Genomic DNA, 19,867 nt, shown 5'->3' on the forward strand with positions numbered 1-19,867 from the left:
CCTGGGGGAGGGAGGACATTGCGTAACGAGCCTTGCTGGCAAATCTAGACTTTTTTTTATCATGCATGTATGAACAATGAGCTGTATTTTAGTGCGATATTTTAATTATTCATATTAGTCTTTTGTACTTTTACTGTAATTATCTATTATAATATATAGAGCGTTTTCATTCACGTGACTACCGGGCATATTGGTTTACTGAAACAAAAGAAAGTATTTGCATAAAAATAGAGTTCAATTCCCAGAGGTTTAGTTTGGGACACCAACATTGCTGCCATTTCTTTGTTTTGGGACACCAACATGGCCGCCGTGACATCATGTGAAAACACTATATTTTGTGGCTCGTAATTCAGTTGCTGAGACTGAAGGTATGTATTATTCAATAAACGATTTATTGGTTCGTTGCTTTGCTCAAGCTTTAGTGCCAACCTGTAGTTTTACTCAGCTCGATTAGCTTTTCAGTTATTCTGAGTAAATGTTACCTCTTTTGTATTAATATATTTATGTTGTAAATTAAGTTTAACTTTGTTAACTTTTTAATTTGGGAATAGAGCTTGTTGTTGTTGTTGTTGTTTGTTGTTTAACTATCTTATTTGTCTTCTTATGGGGCGCGTCCAGCGTAAATTTGCTTACCAGGCAAAACGAGTCTGTTTGCACACTTACAATGCCTTATCCCAGGTATGTTTTGATTCAGCAGATGTTTATGAAGCAAAAATACACTGGGCTCCGGTCGAGAAAACACTAAATTCATTTAACTGTACTAGACGTGCGCGCGAAATCATTCTCATGGCGCCCTCTTTCGCGCGCGCGCGGGACGCGCGCGCGGGAGAATGTGTGGGCGGTTGTCGTGAACATGATTGGCTGATCCAAGGGCCGAGTCTCTATCATGAGTCACATGATATGTAGCTGCGTAGAAGTTTATTTCGAGTGCTTTTGCAGTTGGTTTCCAAGTTTGCAAGAATATTACAACCTCGGAAAATGGCCGCGGAAGGTAAGAAATCATTATCTTTTTAGTGAAAATGGTGTTGAAATATAAAAATTTTATGACTGTTAAATTTGAAGCAATATTGCACCTTCTATGGGTGTCGAAAAGGTTTCAAATTTGTATAAAGCAGTTTGTTATTGTGACAGATTGGCAATTTACTGCTATAAGCGAACTCTGCCGTTGGCATACAAAAGCTTTTTATCGAAAGGGGATATAAACTGCCAAAGTCTAAATAAGCTTTGAAAGACTGTATTCATGCAACAACTCAAGTTGTTAATGTTTGGAGTTTAGTGTAAGCATTGAAGCTCTATTAAAGCGAAACCTTCCTTATAAACTTGCATGTAATCGAGCTTTAAAAAAATAGCACAATTTACAGAAATTATTTGTGATAAGAAACTGATCTTGTTCAAATCAATAATACCGTTAAATCTTTCCACTAATATAGTATAGTTTTCTTACTAATAATCCACACTACCTGTTTAAAAAACCTTGCGTGCTGGATACAATTTTCGAAGAATATGAAGCAAAACCCTTTTCAATTTCACATGCAAAGAGCCTTAGTTTTAACCCAAAACTTAATAATAGAGCTTTTTCCGCTTTAAATAATTTAAGGAAACACGATTATCACTGAAATGTCTTGCTGTCTCGTAAACATGCAAAATGCAAAGGTTGAGTGAAAAGCCTTGAAGTTGTTTGTATTTTCCAAGGACTTATTAAAGCTTGTTTACATTTCTTCTTTGAGCTTATATTTAACCCTCAGTCACTATGCTAAAATTTTACTAAAACTCCATAAAACATTACACGAAAGGTCCATATTTTTATGTGTTGTGGTGTCAAATCGCAGCCAGATTACATAAGTTGTTTGTAAGCTCCAATGGAGTCCTAAAAATGTCCCAAAAACTAAATTTATGAAATTGGGATTTGTTGTTACTCGGAAAAAATGCTTACTTGCCAAAAATCAGCATTTTATTGCAATTCGGGGGTGAGATAAAAGCGCTGTTATGCCCTGGTCACTTCAGTTCCTAATGTTTGGAAGTGAAACAAAATTAGAAGGATTTGTATGTCAGAGTCATCGGGGCATAACAGAGTGTGGCATTGCAGGATTGCTGCGACTATAAATATAATGGTGCGTGAAATTTGCACCAGCACACAAATTTTACCAGGGAAGGCAATGTTCCTATTGCAAAGAGATTGACAATTAAATAGTTATACCTTTTGTGCATCAGGTCGTATTTTTGAAATAATTTCAAAAATATGACCTGATGCACAAAATGCACGATTATTGTTCTGCACTACACACCTAAAAAAGCTAAGCTACATATTTTTTTTCCGTTAAAGCAACTCATCAAAAAGTGTCATGTTTTACACCACCAAGTTATCATTGGTTTTTATGCTCTATATCAGATGTTTGGCCCCTTTTTGTGGAAAAGGGTCCTCTAAAATCTCCAATGTGGCCCTTCTGGACCCTTAGAATAAACTCTGTTCAGGATAAGCATTATTAACAATAAATCAAGGCCTTACAAGTTATGTCTAGTTTAATCCTGAAAGTGATAGAATCGAAGAATACGGAGAACTGGATTGCACAGCTACTCCAGCTCTACCTGTGACTTGATTATATGACTTGTTTGTTCTTGTCTGAGGACCTCCCTGAAAACAACTGAATGTAAAGATTTTTGTTTGTTTTTGTTGTTGTTTGTAACAATCATCATTATTATTGCTTTATTAAGCCAGCTTGTCTATCATTATTACTTTGCAGGGGAAGCACCAGAGCGTGGCATTTGTGATTACGTACTGACAGCTGTGTCATTCATTCTGTGCCTGTGTACATTTCCGATATCCTTTTGCTTTTGCATAAAGGTAGGGATTTTTGTATATTTAAGGGTATGTTATATAAAACCATGATGGTAGAAAAATGGAAAAAATCAGACAATTATCAGTTCTGTAAACAATTTTGAAAAAAAAAAAAAAATCACACTAGTAACAATAATATTAATGAAAGTGAATTCTCCATCTTTTAACCATTTGTCAGGCAGCATGGTACGTGGTGCTAACTTTTTCAAACCAATGTTGAGGATCTGTAAACATAACCATGAGCCTCTAGACATCACTCCTAGGTCACTACCACTGAACTATGACAATCTACTAATACTTTGCTGGTAGAAAAACTAGTGATATATGGTACTGACTATTGCAAACCAATGCTTAAGACCTTGAAACATGACAATGTGCCTCTAGACATCACTCGTAGGTCACTAATTGCAGCTAGACAAAGAGATAGCGTTTGTTGTCAAATGGCCAATTTATGCAAAAAAATAGCAGCTGTTCTTATAAAACACATTTGAAAATATAACTGGAGTGAATCTAAAAGACATTATTTTTCCTGTGTTTGTGTTTTTGTTTTGTTTTTGTTTAGTAATTTACCTCAGTCATACATGGTTTTATTCACAGTATAATTTTTTTGTCACAGATTGTACAGGAATATGAGAGAGCAGTGATTTTCCGTCTTGGACGATTGATGCCTGGAGGAGCAAAGGGACCAGGTAAAAAATTGAACAAGTCATGTAATAAATTCATTGTTATTGTCAAGTTTTGAGGAAAAAACAAAACCATATTGTCATAGAATGATTGACATTGTAAAATTATTTATTTATTTATTTATTTATATAATAATAATATTTATATATATCATAATTTGCAAAGGTTTCCCATCTTGCAAATACAAGTGTAGTGCAGGTGTAGAGTAAAATAAAAATAGAAGGTGCCATTTACATGTGAAAGTGTAATAAAATTAAAATTAAAATGGTTTTTGGTTGAAGTGTGCGCCGCTAGGGCTGATTTGAAGGCTGCAACAGTTTCCAATTAATTCAGTAGGAAGAGCATTCCAGTCTTTGATAGTTCTGCTGAAGAAACTATATTTATAGGTGTTATATGAACTGCTTGATTGTATGAAGCGGTTTGGATGAAAATAGCGAGTGACAGAAGCCTTCTGTTGAATGTAATCTGGGACTGAGATTTGGTAATTTCTCCAACAGAAAACCAATCAAAACAGACTCTGATCACTGCTCATTTTGGTGACCATCCTTATCTTAGAACATCATGTGCTTAAATCACATGTCATTCTCATTGCTTTCAAGTTGAACCTACGACAAACAGCTGAAAATAGACTTGAATAATAAACATTACCAAACATCAACACACAATTTCAAAACTACCTTTGGGTGGGTGGCTAGTTTTAGTGTTTCTTTGTGATATACACTGTAATGACATGCTTTTAATAATCTTTTTTTTTTCTGTGCTTTGTGATTTGTTTCCTAGTGATTTCACGCTGGGGGCCCTGTAATGACTAAGCATTTTTCAAAGGCTGGAGTACAGCTGTGTTTGGTTTAAAAATTAATTTTGCAGTCCAATTTGATTTGTATTGTTTATCATTCTACATTATTATATGTCTTGGTGTAATGATCTGTGATGGGGGGAAACAGAAACTTAGTAATTAAAAACAGGTTTATCATTAACCGCAGTGCAGTCACCTTTGCCAATTATTTTGAAAATTTATTTAATTCTTGGTTTTTTTGTCCTTATTTTACTTCTTTAATTTTTACTTGTTTATTTATATTTTTACAGCCTTGAATTTAAAAGCATTTGTGGCCCTCTTATTTTGTAGGGTTGTTTTTTATTCTGCCATGTATTGACTCATACCAGAAAGTTGATCTCAGGACTGTGTCATTTGATGTGCCACCACAGGAGGTTAGTTGGCTATTGATTATTTTCACTGACCCTCACTTAGGGTTTCAGTACAGATTGCTAATATTTCCTGCAACAGCCATTCAAATACCTCTTTGGGCTTCAGACAAAGAAATTGTGGTGGATAGTTGTCAAACATGACATTAATTACAAGACTTGCGTCACTCGGTCATTTTAAGATGCTGCAACATTTAATCTATTTCCATTGATCACACTTGTGATTCACAATCCTAATGTCTCAGTGGTAACAGAATGGTGTCCCTTCGACTAGTTACACATTTGCAACAAGCCCATGCCTTTCAGATGGGACCCCTCCACCCCCCACCCCCACTCCCAGCAATATTGGTTCACTCTCAGAGACAATAGAACAGGTAAACATGATAGATACCTAATCTTACCTGTATATGAAATTTATGAAATCAGAAGTTTGGTTTATCTGTAAAGGCATCTCCCTCTTTTACTATTTGTGATTCTTACATGGATCTTAACGCAAGCAGCAAAGCCACAAGTTGATATAGGAACCTAGGTCTCCAAGCATTGACCATCTTAGTGTTCATGGCAAACTTGACAGAGGTACCATTTAGTAACTGAGTTAGAACAATCATTACAAAAGGACATCACACTTAGTCAGTTATCCAGATTTTATCTGATTGAAACTTTTTTCTCAGGGTGTTGTTGTCTGGCCACCTGACTGCTGTGCAAAGTTTATCATAAATGGATAAATTGTATGCTTATTAGTGTCATTTTCTTTTGTTTACAGATTCTGACAAAGGATAGCGTAACTGTGGCTGTGGATGCTGTTGTTTACTTCAGAATCAGTGATCCAACCATGTCAGTCACGAATGTTGAAAAGGCTGACCAGTCAACTCGTTTGCTGGCACAGACTACTCTGCGTAACTTTCTGGGCACAAAGAACCTGAGTGAAATCTTGGCAGACCGTGAGGAAATCAGCAGGACGATGCAGGTTTGTTGAAACCTCAGATTTCTATGAAAATTAACCTCCTCCTTCCATTTTAGCATCTCAACTATACAGGTTACATCAGTTTTGTTATTCCAGATACAAAGCAGCAAGAGGCTAGTGATGCCAGGGCTTGATTAGTACATTCAGTTGTATAAGCAAAAGAATCACCATTACCTTTTTACTTTGTTTGCAGTCTTCACTGGATGACGCCACTGATCCTTGGGGTGTTAAAGTGGAACGCGTGGAAGTGTAAGTAAAGTCAAACCTTTGTTAAGGTTACCCGGGACCTTCAGAGGTGTCTCGCGTCCAAGCGATGTAGCGCGTCCAGTTTAAACTGTAGATACCTGAACCCTAATATCAAATTAAAGCTTATAGAGCTGGCTATCCAACTAAACCAAGAATTTTGAAATAAAATGAATTGCCGAATTTTTAACGCTGTTTTCTCGAATAAATTATTTTTCACTTGGAGGAGCCACTTCAAAGAGCTAAAACTCAAAAGGAATTTGTTCGTTTGCCTTCAAATTTGGACAGTAGCTAGTTTAACATATAAACAACAAAAACGTGTTTGCGAATTTTTTCTTTCGAAATATTTTTTCTCCCAGAGTGATTTTTGTACGATTACTCCACATTTTTTTCATCCTATTTCGAAAATGCTCTATAACTTTTCACTGCGATTGAATATGGCAAAATGCAGACACGTTTTTTTTAGCGTTTTGGGTCAGGAAACTGAGGAGCAAATTAAATTAGCAAAAAACAAAATTTACTTAGACTTGTAGCTTTAAAAAGGTGATTCGGACGCTCGCAATTAGAGGTCGTGAAAAATTCGACAATTCATTTTATTTCAAAATTCTTGGCATGGTTTGATAGTCAGCTCTATAAGCTTTAATTTGATATAGGGGTATAGGTATCTACAGTTTAAACTGGACGCGCTACATCGCTTAAACGCGAGACACCTCTGAAGGTCCCGGGTAACCTTAAGCAGACACTCTCTATTTAGCAGACAGTTTTGTAAGTCCCATATTTTCCCCTCACATTTACTGTAAAAAAAAATACCTCTATTAAATGAAGGGCTGCCTGGAAAAAAGCCCTAAGTGACTTCTGATAAATAGCTAGATTCTCCTTCCAAATTTCATTGTATTTGCTTGTGAAACAAAAGGAGAATTTGACCTTACATCAAAAGTCACTTAGGACCTTATTCCACGCATCCCTTCAAATGGACATGTCTTTTAATGTTATGTTATCATGTTCATCAACTATCACCTCCTATGTGCTCAAAAGAAACCAATGAGGTGACTGCATTTTGTGGTAGAATTTTAGTAGATTTATACTAACTTAGTTGAAAAAAAAAACAACAACATCTAACAATGTGTATGCTTTGCTGATGTGTAGGAAGGATGTTCGTCTGCCTCAGCAGTTGCAGAGGGCCATGGCAGCGGAAGCTGAAGCTGCACGTGATGCACGGGCTAAGGTAAGAGTGCATTTAACAAGCAGTTAAACCTGTAGATCTTTAGTGAAATATTCTTTTTTTAAAGCCACAATGATATGTGTGGTAAGTCAGCAAGTGATATCATCATCCATTTGAGGGTAGCTCTGCTCAGGGACAATTTAACTCTGATTTCTGAAGCATCAAGAATCTGGGAGTATGTAATTCTCCCCCTAGAATTAAAATGCTAGACCATTTTAGTGGTGGGTTGGGAGGCAGTCTTCAGAAGATAGCACACAATGGAAACACTGTGAAATGTTGACAAGCAGTTTGTTAAGGCCAGTGTAGAAGCTACCACTTTTGTTTTCCACTGTTTCGTGCAACATTTGTTGTGCATGCTGCTTGCATCATGTGTAATTTTAATCACCTAGAACTCTCATCATTCAGTACTGGCTGTGCATGGTTTTGAAACAGGTCTCAAAATCCTAAGATATTGCACATGTTGTGCAGGATATTCATAAGCGAGTTGTAGATTTTGAGATACAGCTGCAATACATGTCGTCAGCATGTTGGATACAGCAAACAGAAATGCAAATAGTAGACAGTAGGTGGGGAAAAATAGCTGCTTGAACACTTGACTTTGCTAACTTTTCAGTCAGAAAAACCATACATCTGGTTGACTCTGTGTCTTGAATGCGACCCAAATTTTCTGCCTACAGATGATCAACAAAATCCACCCGTTGGAAGTCTTGAGCCTTTAGGTTGAAATTTATCCTAAATAGTTTGCCAGTATCCAGAGAAAATGTAAAATAAACGTTTTTCTTTCTCAGTTTGCTATATAAAAAAAGAAACCAAGGCCTTGAGGAAAATCTCTGGAGTGTAGAACACTGGACCATTGCACCGCCATTAAACTGTTGTTAGCCATCTTAAATAATACTGGGTAGCTAACATGTAACCAGACTGTGTGGATATTTGTAGGGCTTACCAAATCAAAAAAGTGCTTCTTCCCAGTTGCACACAGATAGGGAGGTCCAGCTATTGTTATGAAAAAAGTGTGTTTACTCATGCTTTTGGCTCCATATCCTCAGGAATATGGAATTACAGTAGTTGTTTCTCACAGTGAGCTTGTTTTCATTTCAGGTGATTGCTGCGGAGGGTGAGATGAATGCATCTCGTGCACTGAAGGAAGCTGCTGACATCATCTCAGAGTCGCCCTCTGCTCTTCAGCTGCGATACTTGCAGACATTGACATCTATCTCTGCTGAGAAGAATTCCACCATTATCTTCCCTCTTCCTGTGGATTTCCTGAGCAGATTTTTGCCTGAGAACAAATGACTAGACGGCCAGAAGAAAGAGGACCAACGTGGCCCTTCAAAGTCACCGCCACTGACTGAAGTCAGTGTTCTGTAGCATTTAGTACTTTAGACAATGCTGTGTTTGAACTAAGTTTAAGCAGTAGCATTTAAGGTGATTCCATTGAATTGCATTGCACATCCTTACGGCAGATAATTTCTTACGTCATGAATTAGGAACACTGCAGTTTGGCTTTGAGGCAAAGCTCAGTGAAGAAATTATTGTTCATTTTCTCCTAATCAAGCATGATGACCGCCCATTTTTTTATTCCATGTAATCTATGTTAACTAGAAAATATGACTCCATGGTACATCAAAATTTCTTATGTTCTATCAAATCACTATTGCCATCTGTTTGTAGGCATTCACTGGAAGTGTGCAGATGCTCAAATTACACTAGTCTTTTATTCGTTCCAGTCAAGGCTTTTGCCTTTGAAAAATTTCAAGGAGCCCACAAGGCCAAACGCTGAGACATTAGGAGCCCAACATGTGAAGTGTTAGTGCTGCTGCAAAAAATTTAGGCACCCAGAACATTTTCTCTGGTGCCCCAAGCTACCTTGCTCCTGTTATGCGGCACCCTTTTTAAGTTTTTCTGCAACTCTAAGGCATTTTACTGTAGCATAATTTGTTGTGCTATGACATAAATAATAGCTAAATTTCATTGCTCGGAATACGTTTCTGGAAGTAACAGCTAACGCTTGATCAAGGCTTGTTTATTTTGTTGTACCTGCTGTCACAAGCTAGCACATTAGTTACTTGTCTGCAGTCCCATGGGGTGAAAACAAGTGCCGTGATTCCCTCTGATTTTATGTCAATCAATCATTTATTATAATATTAGCAAAGTACAGTACAGTTCCCACCCGAAAGTAGCAGAGCTAATTGAGTTGGGTGAGAGCAAAAAGATAATTTTTTAATACACGAAGTTTTTCAGAAGCTTTTATGTTTAAATCACACTTCACTGTAACTTCTTTTGCGATGGAATCACCTTAATGTGGCGTTCAATGATCTAACCATGTATATACTATAACAGGAACCTGTTAACACACGCGCTTCTGACTATAACTAGTTTCAGCGTTACAGTCGCTACCCTTGTTACGATTCAATGAAAATCGAGAAAATAATGAACTCAAGAACATACTCTTTGGTATACATAAAGAATTTGCCTTGGTTGGCATACCGTATGCGGGTTTTTTTTTTCAGTTTCTAGTAGTTTGGCTCTTTTTGTTACCTTTTATTAAAACAATTTGCATTTTGGCAAACATTATTGCATTCATCTTAATGCTTGTGTGTTATATTTAACTGTTTGTGGCGTCACGCTTTAAGAGCGAAGAATAGTATAGTCCAGGTTAGCAGCTGGAAGGTTGAAATTAATTTTCAGTAGTTGGAAGTTTAGCATATGGCTCATGAAGACAGTATGAAAACTTCTAACATTCTGTCTGAAGTGCTATCATATGTGTAATTGAATGTAGGGAGAATTTGAAAGCAAGTTTCCAGCACCACTTAACAGTATATCACGCCTACCAGACCACTAGCACTTGACCCATAGTTTTAGAAGTTCAGGTTTGGATTTTATTTGGCTAGCTGAGCTGGAAGCTTTAAAAGAGTTTTAAACAAACTAATCGAAAAGTTTGTTAAGTGGAATCAGTATGGCGCACAGCATATAACCGAGAAGAATTGTAACAATTAAACAATATATTTAATAATCTGTTCATGTTGTCCTTCAGCAGCATGGTTAAAAATATATAAAACTGTTCAATTGAGGCCTTAAAATGCTGTTTAAAAGTAAAAACTAAAATCCAAGCTTTCGCCTGATGATGCCGTTGATCGGCGAAAGCTTGGGTTTTAGTTTTTACTCAGTTAAACAGCAGTTTAACGCCTCAATTGAACAGTTTTATATATTAAGATATTTAACTATTATATATTTGTCATTTGTCTTGGTGTTTTCGTATTTCAGTTTTAGTGTTGTCAGGTCGAGGAATTTGAAATGCATTCAAAAAAGGAAGAGAAATTGGAAAATGCCGAGACAAAGCAAAATTGCATTTCAATGTATTTGTAAGGTGCAGTGTTCAGAATGCTTCAAGTTAACTGCGAATTTAATTCCAAGACTTCGATGTATAAAATAACCAGTTTCACATTAAAGTGATTATTGTTGTCCACCGTTCATACGTTGTATGGAAAATTATTGAACTCCTCCATTTCGAGGTCATTAATAATTCAATAAGAGAAAACAAAGGAAATCATTACCGTGAAATAGGTTGGAAATGTAATCTGATCATAAAATTTGGTAAACTCTTGAAGTTATATCAAACACTCGAAAGTAGTGTTTCGTCCGATTTCCAAACACCTCGCAGTTGGGAAAAGAAAAAACAAAAAAAAAAAACACTTCTAAGTGTTTGGAAATCGGACGAAACACTCTTCCTCGTGTTTGATATATTACTTGTAAAACTAAATTTTCTGAAGATAGTTGATCTGATAGTTGAACAGAAACGACAGAGATTTGAAACTTAAACGATCCTAGTTCAAGTCTATTTTTTTTCTTTTGCATCACGAAGAATTTCAAATGCAGTTAATGCACCATACCATGGGCATACCATAACTGTTATTTATACACGATGAGTTTCAAGCAATAACTTGTGGAGTTGTGTTTCAATGAAATAAATGCTAATAATGCTATTCTAATACAGTCTACTCTCTTTATTGCGGACACCCTCGGGACCGCGAGTTATCCTCAATAGCGAGAGCCCGTAAATAGCGGGAATTTATCTCAGCCAAACGTCTGTAATTTATTGTTTCCGACATCCCAGGAGAGGCTGGTGTATTGGCAGTGCTTCCAGATGAAGGGGAGGGGGTGTCATGGGCGAAAACTGATGCGAAGTTGGAGTTAAACAGATTGGCTATTTCCCGAGGATTTCAGCCAGCTGAAGAGAAGATCTTAATGGTGTACGATTACCTTGGCCAGCGAAGGCACTGGCTGATCACTACCGACCTTAAGCAACCCTGGACGGCGATCCCGAGGAGGTCAACCGGAAGTCAAGATTGCGTTGTTGACTGCAATTTGCATAATAGTCGAGCCGTCCACCTGACGTCGCGGCGGTCGTTTTCACCAGTTTGGCGGTGTCTCGAGAACGTGAGTTTGTTTTTCAATGTTAACTTTGAAATCCGTGTCTTTTCCAAGCCTAATCTGGATTATATTCTAAACTACCGATATTAGGTCGCATAAGCAAAAGCTATTGATTTTTTCTTTCTTCTTTCCAGTGCAAAAACGCAAATTCACAGCCACTATGGCGAATCCTGGAAGTGAAGTTCCCGCCATTGCTAAAAATGGGTAAATATATCTTTTCTTTTCATGGCATTTACCTCGGCTTTCTCCGAAATGTACCCGATTTTCAAAACAAAGCTGATAGGATTATTTAAGTAACCTTGAACATGGAAAGCTCAATTTATTTGTGAGCGATTTTATCTCGCTAACTTCATTTTATTTCAATTTATAGGTCAAATATCATGGAGTGGACAGAAAACCACGATGTTATTTTGTGCCGAGAAATCCTATAGTTAGCGAGCCCTATAAATTCAAACCTCGAACATTGGAGAGAGGGAAGGTATGGGACGAAATAGCCGAAAGACTCAACAACATCAAGGATCCAAAGTTTAAAGTCTCAAAGCGATCGATCCGAGAGCATTTCCAGCTTCTGCTTTCAAAGTTCAAAACAAAAATGAAAACCGAGCAGCGGGCGTCTGGCATTGGAGTCGAAGATACCGAAGTTGATAAGGCCATGGAAGAAATTTATGAGAAATGGGAGGCTTCAGAAGGGGAACAACTGAAAGGAAAGGAGAACACGAAGAAAAAAGCTGAAGTAGATAAAGCTAGTGCGGAAGAAGTAAGGCTCAGAGCGACGGAAAAATTAAGCGAAACGAAAAAGAGAAAGAACGCCGAAGAGGGCTGTGCTGTCAAACCTAAGAAAACACGAAGAAACGGAGGAGAAACTGTAGAATTCCTAAGAGAAAAATCACAGAGGGATTACCAGTTTCGACAAGAGGAAATGCGAATAAAACAGAAAGAACAAGAAAATCTGCAAAGCATTCAACAACAACAACTGGAAATGATGAGGATGATGCAACAGCAAAATAATGCTATGATGCTTCTTATGTCTAAATTTGTAAACAAATAGACATTCCGTGCATTTTTTAACTTGCAGACTGATAAATTGTCTCCGTTAAAACTTGTTGTCGTTTAATATGTACAGCTTGTTGTACTTAATAGTTTTATATGGGCTGTTCAGTTGAGGTTGTAGTTGTGAACAATGATCCTACTATAGTGATCTGACCGCATGTAAGAACTTTTGAAGCTTTGAAAATTTGTACACAAATTCACACAGTTTTTCAAATAAAGTAGTCTGCTAGTGTTGGAGGATCAAGGTGAAAGAACTCAGATGTAGCGTTGCCGTAAAGACATGTAAGTGCGTTTCTCAGTATAGCACAAACTAGATACATTTTTCCAACACTGCTGAGGCCAATTTTAAGGTTTTTCTTGTAATCTATAAACTTGAAATAGTTCACTATGTCCCCAAACAGCCACTCCACTGCAACTCTCACTTCACTCATGGAGGTGTTGAATGCTTGCGTGCCAGCCGTCAAGATAGCATTTCTGTATGGGGCTTGAAGTTGCACTCTTAAAGGGTATGCTGGATCTCCGTAGATACACATGGGTTGACCGAGGGGAGATACAGCATGTAGCTGCAACTGATGAAGCAACCCCGAGTCTGCAAGCATCCCAGCATCATGCTTTCGGCCCTCTGAAAACAAAAGTTGATAAGATAATTGTCTCTATAAAAAAGGAAACTAATAACTTTCCGGGCAATTTATATTTTTCTATGAACGTTACCGTCGAAAATCAAACCTCGGCTCATATAATAGCTCTCCGATAGGAAGTTTCTGCGGAAAATGCAGCTTTTCTTTGATGATAAATCGTATTAAAACAAGATACTCACCCACGGGTCCATACATGTTGGCAATCAGACCGTTTGGAAGAGCCACAGACTGAAACTTCAAACCATGCACGCGTTTATGCCCGTTGTATAGAGTGTGTGCACGGCGGCCATGTTGGAGGACTAAAACAATAGAAGATATTTGCATAAAAATAGAATATTTTTCCCAAAGGAAAATCATTGTATTGTTTCGGTCCTCCAACATGGCCGTCGTGCACACACTCTATACATTTCGCTGATGTTCTCCTGGTCGGCTAATTGGCCTCACAGTGCCATCTATGAAGCCAAAACAATTATCAAGGGCCGCTCCCTTTACGTGGATTGCATTTGCGTATTCTTGAAGTTGCGCTGGCTGTAAAATAGTGGGATTCCATTGCATGATTCGGTGGCTGTGATTGTTGTAAATGTAATCTATCACCTCGTTGGTAATCATGCTTAGTACCGGTATGGGTCTTCCAAAGCGCGCTATCATATCCGAGTATCGACATGGGTAAGCAAGTCTCCTCAGAAGCATGCAAAGGCCTTCCATACCATCGCTGATGGAACGCTGTCGGCACTTGAACACATCTGGAATCTGAAGGGCTTCAGCTAAAGCAGGCAGGTCATGTTTATTTACTCTAAACTCGGCAACACACTCTGAATTCTCCATCTCATCCAAGTCAAATGTAAATTCGTCGTACGGCAAATCAAGGTTTTTGGAACGGTTCAGATCATAAAGAAGTAAATACTCGTCTTCTGAAATCAAATCATCGCACAGCGCCGCCGTTAACAAGTTTCTCGCATCTCTAAAAGAGGCCATAGTGAAGCGAAACCTGACCGACGCGACCTCTGCTTGCTTAAGTTTAAACTTTGCGCGCCAAAGGACGGCGTTCTAGCCCCATTCCCCCTCGTCATGGGTTGCCGTCCTCGTGCTCGCCGTCCAGGGTTGCTTAAGGTCCCTATTGGCGTCAAGACTCGATCAGGAATTGTATGCGATTTGGACTTCTATTTCAATATGTGATGAGGTCGGACTCGACGGAACCAAGAAACTCATCACGGCTGATCCGCAGCATGCCCTTGACTGTTTTGCGCACGGTTTTTTTTAACTTCTCCCTTAGGTGGCTCGAGGGAGATAATTTCAGCTTTTGTCTTATAGATTCCCAAGGTATGGGATTCCGTCCCTTTAGCCTCTTGATCTGTACATGGCCAGAGACCGTTACAAGAAAGGTGTCTTTCCATTGATGCCAGTTAGTTTTAGTATCGTCATTGGCTATGATCGAAGGGAGGTTAATTGTTGCTGACAGCAGACCCTCAAAGTCGCCTTTTGTATAATGGTGGACAAATCTCAGGGTTTTTGGTAGGGCTTTTATAAAAGTGTTAAGCTGGTCTGTAAAAAAAAAACCGTATCGTTTGGAAACAATCAGTGTCGGTTACATTGACGCGGTTCGGCACGGTCGTATGTTGTTCCCACAAGTGCCTTTTTTATGGAGTTGTGTCAAGAGGTGGTCGTGAAGGGTTTCGATAAAGGCTAGTTCGTTAACACCCAAAGCGCTGTCAATGGAGTCCCAGAGGATGTCCGGCAAATTAAAATCACCCTGGCTGTCGTTATATCGTTTTAGTCCGTGCGCATGCCCAAACCTCAAAACATACCACATGGAAGACAAAATTACTACATTGTCATATATATACATGGCTCAATCTCAGTTTAAGACAGTAAGGTGGAACTGAGGTGCCTACGAAAGGGATCTGTCTCATATGGTCTAGGGGCCGACTTTTCTCTCACTGTCTTGTCGGGGACAAGGTACGCGGAACCATCTCCAGCTGGCATAAGCGAACCGCGGGCCGAAATCTCGTGGTGCATCGTCATGGTACACAACGCTCCGGCAAAGTGTCCGGAGGTACCGCTGTCGGCTGTATTTTTCTCTCTTTTTCAACCATTTAATTTTGATATTAAGGCTGGCAAGTCGCCCGAAGACATCGTAGGGAAAGAAGCGTTTCATTCATGTCACTTGTCATGTCCTTGTCAAATTGTCGACGGGTATTGCGTACAATTTATAGCCTTTAAGTTAAATCTGCACATTAAACACGTTCCCTTGAAAATATAGCATCGATAAATACATGAACGCATAGGATGGATTGCAACCCTTAGGTGTACAAGATCAAGGGCCTGTTTCACAGGAAATTCATCCGCGAATCTGGAGAGATTTTCGAAAAAAATGTCAGGGAAACATGAAATAATTACGACACAGCAGGATATTAAAACTCGGGAAATTCGAAATATTTTCCCTGAATGTCACCGAAAAGTCGGGGAGGATATTCCAAATTTCCGGTATGAGATAATTTTATTGGACAAAAATGCCCATGTGTATTTCACGGTGGTGAAAGAGCGAAAAGTCAAATACGATTTTTTACGAGCCTGACAGGCAGGAAAAACAAACGAGACATTTTTTACCCAGCTAGAACCAGTGTTTTAATAAAAAAAAATCTCAACAAACTAGATATTTAGACACGTTCCAGCCAGTCAACCGTCTAATGTATTTAGTTCCCAGCCAGCTCTACTCCAACCTGCAGAGCGGGTTTTTAGTCGACAGTAGAGGAAGTGGCTGTGATGGTGGATGTGGAGGTGGTTAGGGGTCTTATCCTAACCCGAAGGGCTGGTGTTGCTGCATACCGTGCTGGTGACCTTTCACCGCTAGAGGTGGAGGTGGTATGGGAAGTGGCTGTGATGGTGGATGTGGCACTTGACGTAGCTGTAGCGGTGGATGACGTGCCCAATCGATGTTTAGTCTTCCTCTTGTGAGTGTGAATATATGATTTCACCTCCTCTACCTCCTGCTGCCCCGCATAGACTTTAGCCATGTTCGTGCATTGTTCCAGAAGGGTACCCTGTTTTAGGCGATGTTTGTGGGTGAGGTGGCTCCTTGGATTGTGTGTTACAAAATCACAGCCTGGGAAGGGACACCACTCCATTCGCAGGCCCTTTCTGACTGCTCCTTCTGTCTTTCGCCTCGGACCTCTCCTCTTTCCCTTTCTAACTGCCACACTGAGGATGGTCTCCACCGCTGACTCTTCAATCAAGCCCTTCCGGGCATGACTCTGTAGGTGCCTGCGAAGATTGCCCTCTTGTTTGTTACACACCGGGCAGATTCGTTTAGCGTGATGTGAGCGCTTACCCTCACCCTTGGTCTCTTCTTTTACCGTTGCCTCTTCTGTGGCTGCGCGAGAGTCAGCACTCACCTTTTGTCTTTTCACCGATGGTTTAGGGACACTGGACTGGGGGGTGGATGTTCTTTTTACAGCCTTGGTGGTAGCTCGAGGGATCTCCTCTTTAGGGCTAACGTCCTCATCATCTTCATCGCCCTGGCTGCTGTCCGATTCCTCGCCCGAGCTCTCCTTAGGGTCATGGGTCGGGTCGTCCAGTTCCTCCTCACTATCTTGGCAATCCCTCTGCCTCTGCCTCCTGTCATATTCTCGGATCTTGGATTTACAGTCCTGCAGGAAGTTTGTGAAGTGATGCAGCTCCGCCAACAGACTTGTGCAGACTTGTGCTACTTCGGTATAATCTTCCATTTTTGGTAACTTGAAAAGATAGTTTTCCACTGGAAGGGATATTTGATCAACGCGATTAGGTACTACGGGTTTTATTGATCGTCCCCACCCCCTACCCCTCAGGGGGTGTCCTAAAGTCCCTAAAACTTACTTCACCTTAAATGCTAACCCTTGTCTTCACTATGCCAAAGTGAGGGCAATTCACACCAAACTGAGGGCAATTCAGACCCTTGTCTACACCATGCCAAATTGAGGGCAATTCAGACCAAATATTTGAATAGCTCTATCTCCTTTCCGTTTTTTCAGAAAAATGCACAACCTAGTTCACGCTAACAATAGGACTAAATGTCCTACCATACATTACTACAAACTACAGAAATTTGAAGACGTCAACAAGTTGAAGCGATTAGACTGTATTATCGCGGAGAGGTCAAGGGTCATAGTTCAACCACAACCCTAACCCTAGGACCCTGTGACCTATGAACTATGACCCCATGACCCTAACCCTAACTTTATGACCTCAAACGGTTAAATCCCCTTCGAGTTATGAAGGGTTAAAGACTAGCCTCGATTTAATAAAAAAATGACCGAGGAGAGGAATGAAACCGACTTTTGCGTCCGCCATATTGGAAAAAACGTTAACCGTTAATAACTCTAATAGAATAAAACCATTCTTAATCAAATTTTCGATATAGTTAGCCCATTTAGAGGGCTACATTAATCACTCTTTGTCTGAGTTTCCATTACAAACCACTAGCTCATATTACGGTATCAATTTTTACGTTAAATGACGTCATAACTCATTAATGCCTGATCCAAGTGACAGAAAACAAGTACCAAATGATTTATTGGACCAACATTTAACCGACTAATGCAGTATTAGAATCTCAGGGAGTACGAAACGCCTTCAAAACTACTAAACACCCTCAAAAGCAAGCGTGGTAGAAACACCTGAGCGCACCCTTAACTTAATTGGAGACTGCGCAAAAGCAACGGAAAACAAATATCATCCGGAGTTGCTCTATAACCTTATAAACCTTATCTGATAGTTAAATTGCGTGTACCTAGCCTTTAGAAGGGTAGAAATGGTGCAAATTACGGAGCCAAAAACAAGAGTACTCACCCAAAGACGACTTGGTAGAAAGAGGACGTCATGTATGTGTCATGAAAGGTTAGTGTCTGTGTTAGGGTTAACCTAACAGTAACCAAAAAAATTTTAAAAATCGAGGTTTTAATCCTCAGAGACAAACAAGGCATCGTTAGAAAGCTTAAGGCATGATCGTTAGGGTTGTACTAGCCGTAATTAATCATTTTACAATCATCGATTGCAAATTGTTACTTTAACGGGTCATGTGACTAGGTCTGAATTGCCCTCACTTTCCCAGGTGGAAAACAATGGCTGAGTACAGTGTTCATGTTTGGGCCAAATTGTATGATTCTTAGTTTGAGTATTGTTTAGTAGTATCTGCATGTTCTACACGCTAAAGTGTTCCTTAACCCTAAAATGGGTCTGAGGGCTGGAAGGTTTTTAATGTGAGGGCAACTAATGCCTAATGGACAAGTGAGATATAAATGAAGACAATCTTTCAAAATTAATAAAATAATTCACATTCATGTTTGAACAACAAGAAACACATCGTTAAAAAGCTAAGACCTGGAGCTTTCACGGGCCGGGGATTTTGCGAGCTCACATCTGCAAGCTGCGCGCTGCGAGCTGCGAGCTGCGAGAAAAAAAAATTAAATAAATAAAAAATGAATAATAATAAGCAAATAGCTCTTACTGAGGCTGAAGTGTCGTCTATTTTGTTAAAAGCACCAGACAGTCTTCCGGAAAAGTATTGCAGAAACCTAATTGGAAGCAAACCACGGCCTACGTGGCATTTAAAGCGAAAACCATCAGGGAAGGATGCACATTGTCTGTCATGCTTTAAAGCAATTTCCGAAGGTGAGCTTCATATCGAGGCAACAGCTCTCTGGAAACCGAGAGATAGAGACCAACCAATTTTAAAACAGAAATTTCCGATTTTGGATCAACAAAGATTGTGTCCGTCAAAAACCATTACGAAGTCAATATTTGACGCCATGGAATGGTGAAGAACTGACATTGCCATGGATTAAACTTTCCGATGAAGATGTCGAGCACATCCGCAAAGCAGGATTTACAATGAAACTTCGCGCTCTCCTCGTGAGTATTTCGAGGATGATACATCAATTCGCGTAAATTTTATTTCTCGATTTTTTTTTAATTTATTTATCTTTTGTTCGCAGCTCGCATTATTTCAGCTCGCGTGTTCCCCACATCCGAGCTTTCATGTCACAGTATCTAAATGTCAAATACTTCCAAATTGACTGTGACGTAATGTGTCAATCTTCCAAGGAAACGACTCCATAATGTTAATAAACATGAGGTCAAAAATTAAATTTATAAGAAACTAACAATTCATTTTTCTCAAAATATTTTTGCATCATAACAAGGACAAGAGAATATTAAATGGTGTTAGCAAGAGAATTCTACTTAACCCTGCATTCTTGCTGAGTAATAACAAACTGAAAAGAACTGAGTAAATTTTTCAGTAGTGCAGTAAAAAGGTTCTGTGTCATCAAATAATTTTTTTTACGCCAAAAGGCCTCAATCAACGGCTTGAAAATCTTGACATATGATAACAAAATAGATATTAAAGTTACTAGACAGATTATTCTACGAAAAGCAAGCTCCTTAGAGGTCTCTCTAGCTTGAGAGTGCGATGTTGGCTAAGTTTCAGCGTTTTTCATAGAGGGTTGGCAAGGTTGTCATAACTCCCTGTAATAAACATTTCAGGCATTGCAACTTACATCATTTGATTGACAAGGTCATGGGCTTTAAATATTTGAAAACTACACTAAGATCTGTCA

At 39.1% G+C, this 19,867-nt stretch overlaps 3 protein-coding genes across 3 annotated transcripts; 2 read left to right on the plus strand and 1 right to left on the minus strand.

The window, feature by feature from the left end:
• Positions 1-896: 896 nt before the first annotated feature.
• LOC146483991 (mechanosensory protein 2-like) lies at positions 897-10,625 on the plus strand. Its single transcript, XM_085105314.1, has 8 exons — positions 897-991; positions 2,742-2,842; positions 3,453-3,525; positions 4,647-4,729; positions 5,487-5,690; positions 5,881-5,936; positions 7,077-7,155; positions 8,251-10,625. Exons 1-8 carry the CDS (start codon positions 979-981, stop codon positions 8,443-8,445), a joined length of 804 nt encoding a protein of 267 aa, XP_084961440.1. The 5' UTR covers positions 897-978; the 3' UTR covers positions 8,446-10,625.
• LOC146483992 (uncharacterized) lies at positions 10,377-15,190 on the minus strand. Its single transcript, XM_085105316.1, has 3 exons — positions 13,675-15,190; positions 13,451-13,542; positions 10,377-13,255 (listed from the first exon to the last, which is right to left on the minus strand). Exons 1-3 carry the CDS (start codon positions 14,244-14,246, stop codon positions 12,843-12,845), a joined length of 1,077 nt encoding a protein of 358 aa, XP_084961442.1. The 5' UTR covers positions 14,247-15,190; the 3' UTR covers positions 10,377-12,842.
• Positions 11,398-12,873, plus strand: LOC146483993 (uncharacterized). Its single transcript, XM_085105315.1, has 3 exons — positions 11,398-11,589; positions 11,718-11,787; positions 11,954-12,873. The coding sequence occupies exons 1-3, from the start codon at positions 11,398-11,400 to the stop codon at positions 12,016-12,018; spliced, it is 327 nt and encodes a 108-aa protein (XP_084961441.1). The 3' UTR covers positions 12,019-12,873.
• Positions 15,191-19,867: the final 4,677 nt, after the last annotated feature.

The sequence above is a fragment of the Pavona decussata genome, unplaced genomic scaffold (assembly GCF_977016875.1).
Source record: "Pavona decussata unplaced genomic scaffold, jaPavDecu1.1 SCAFFOLD_37, whole genome shotgun sequence".
NCBI lineage: Eukaryota > Metazoa > Cnidaria > Anthozoa > Scleractinia > Agariciidae > Pavona > Pavona decussata.

Coding starts and splice junctions, on each gene's coding strand:
- LOC146483993 (XM_085105315.1), top strand. CDS start 11,398: ATGGTGTACGATTACCTTGGCCAGCGAAGGCACTGGCTGATCACTACC. Junction 11,590..11,717: donor TTTGGCGGTGTCTCGAGAAC/GTGAGTTTGTTT, acceptor TCTTCTTTCCAG/TGCAAAAACGCAAATTCACA. Junction 11,788..11,953: donor CCCGCCATTGCTAAAAATGG/GTAAATATATCT, acceptor TTCAATTTATAG/GTCAAATATCATGGAGTGGA.
- LOC146483992 (XM_085105316.1), bottom strand. CDS start 14,246: ATGGCCTCTTTTAGAGATGCGAGAAACTTGTTAACGGCGGCGCTGTGC. Junction 13,543..13,674: donor GGAGAACATCAGCGAAATGT/ATAGAGTGTGTG, acceptor CCGTGCACACAC/TCTATACAACGGGCATAAAC. Junction 13,256..13,450: donor CAACATGTATGGACCCGTGG/GTGAGTATCTTG, acceptor TTTTGTTTTCAG/AGGGCCGAAAGCATGATGCT.
- LOC146483991 (XM_085105314.1), top strand. Junction 5,937..7,076: donor AAAGTGGAACGCGTGGAAGT/GTAAGTAAAGTC, acceptor GCTGATGTGTAG/GAAGGATGTTCGTCTGCCTC. Junction 7,156..8,250: donor CACGTGATGCACGGGCTAAG/GTAAGAGTGCAT, acceptor TTTTCATTTCAG/GTGATTGCTGCGGAGGGTGA.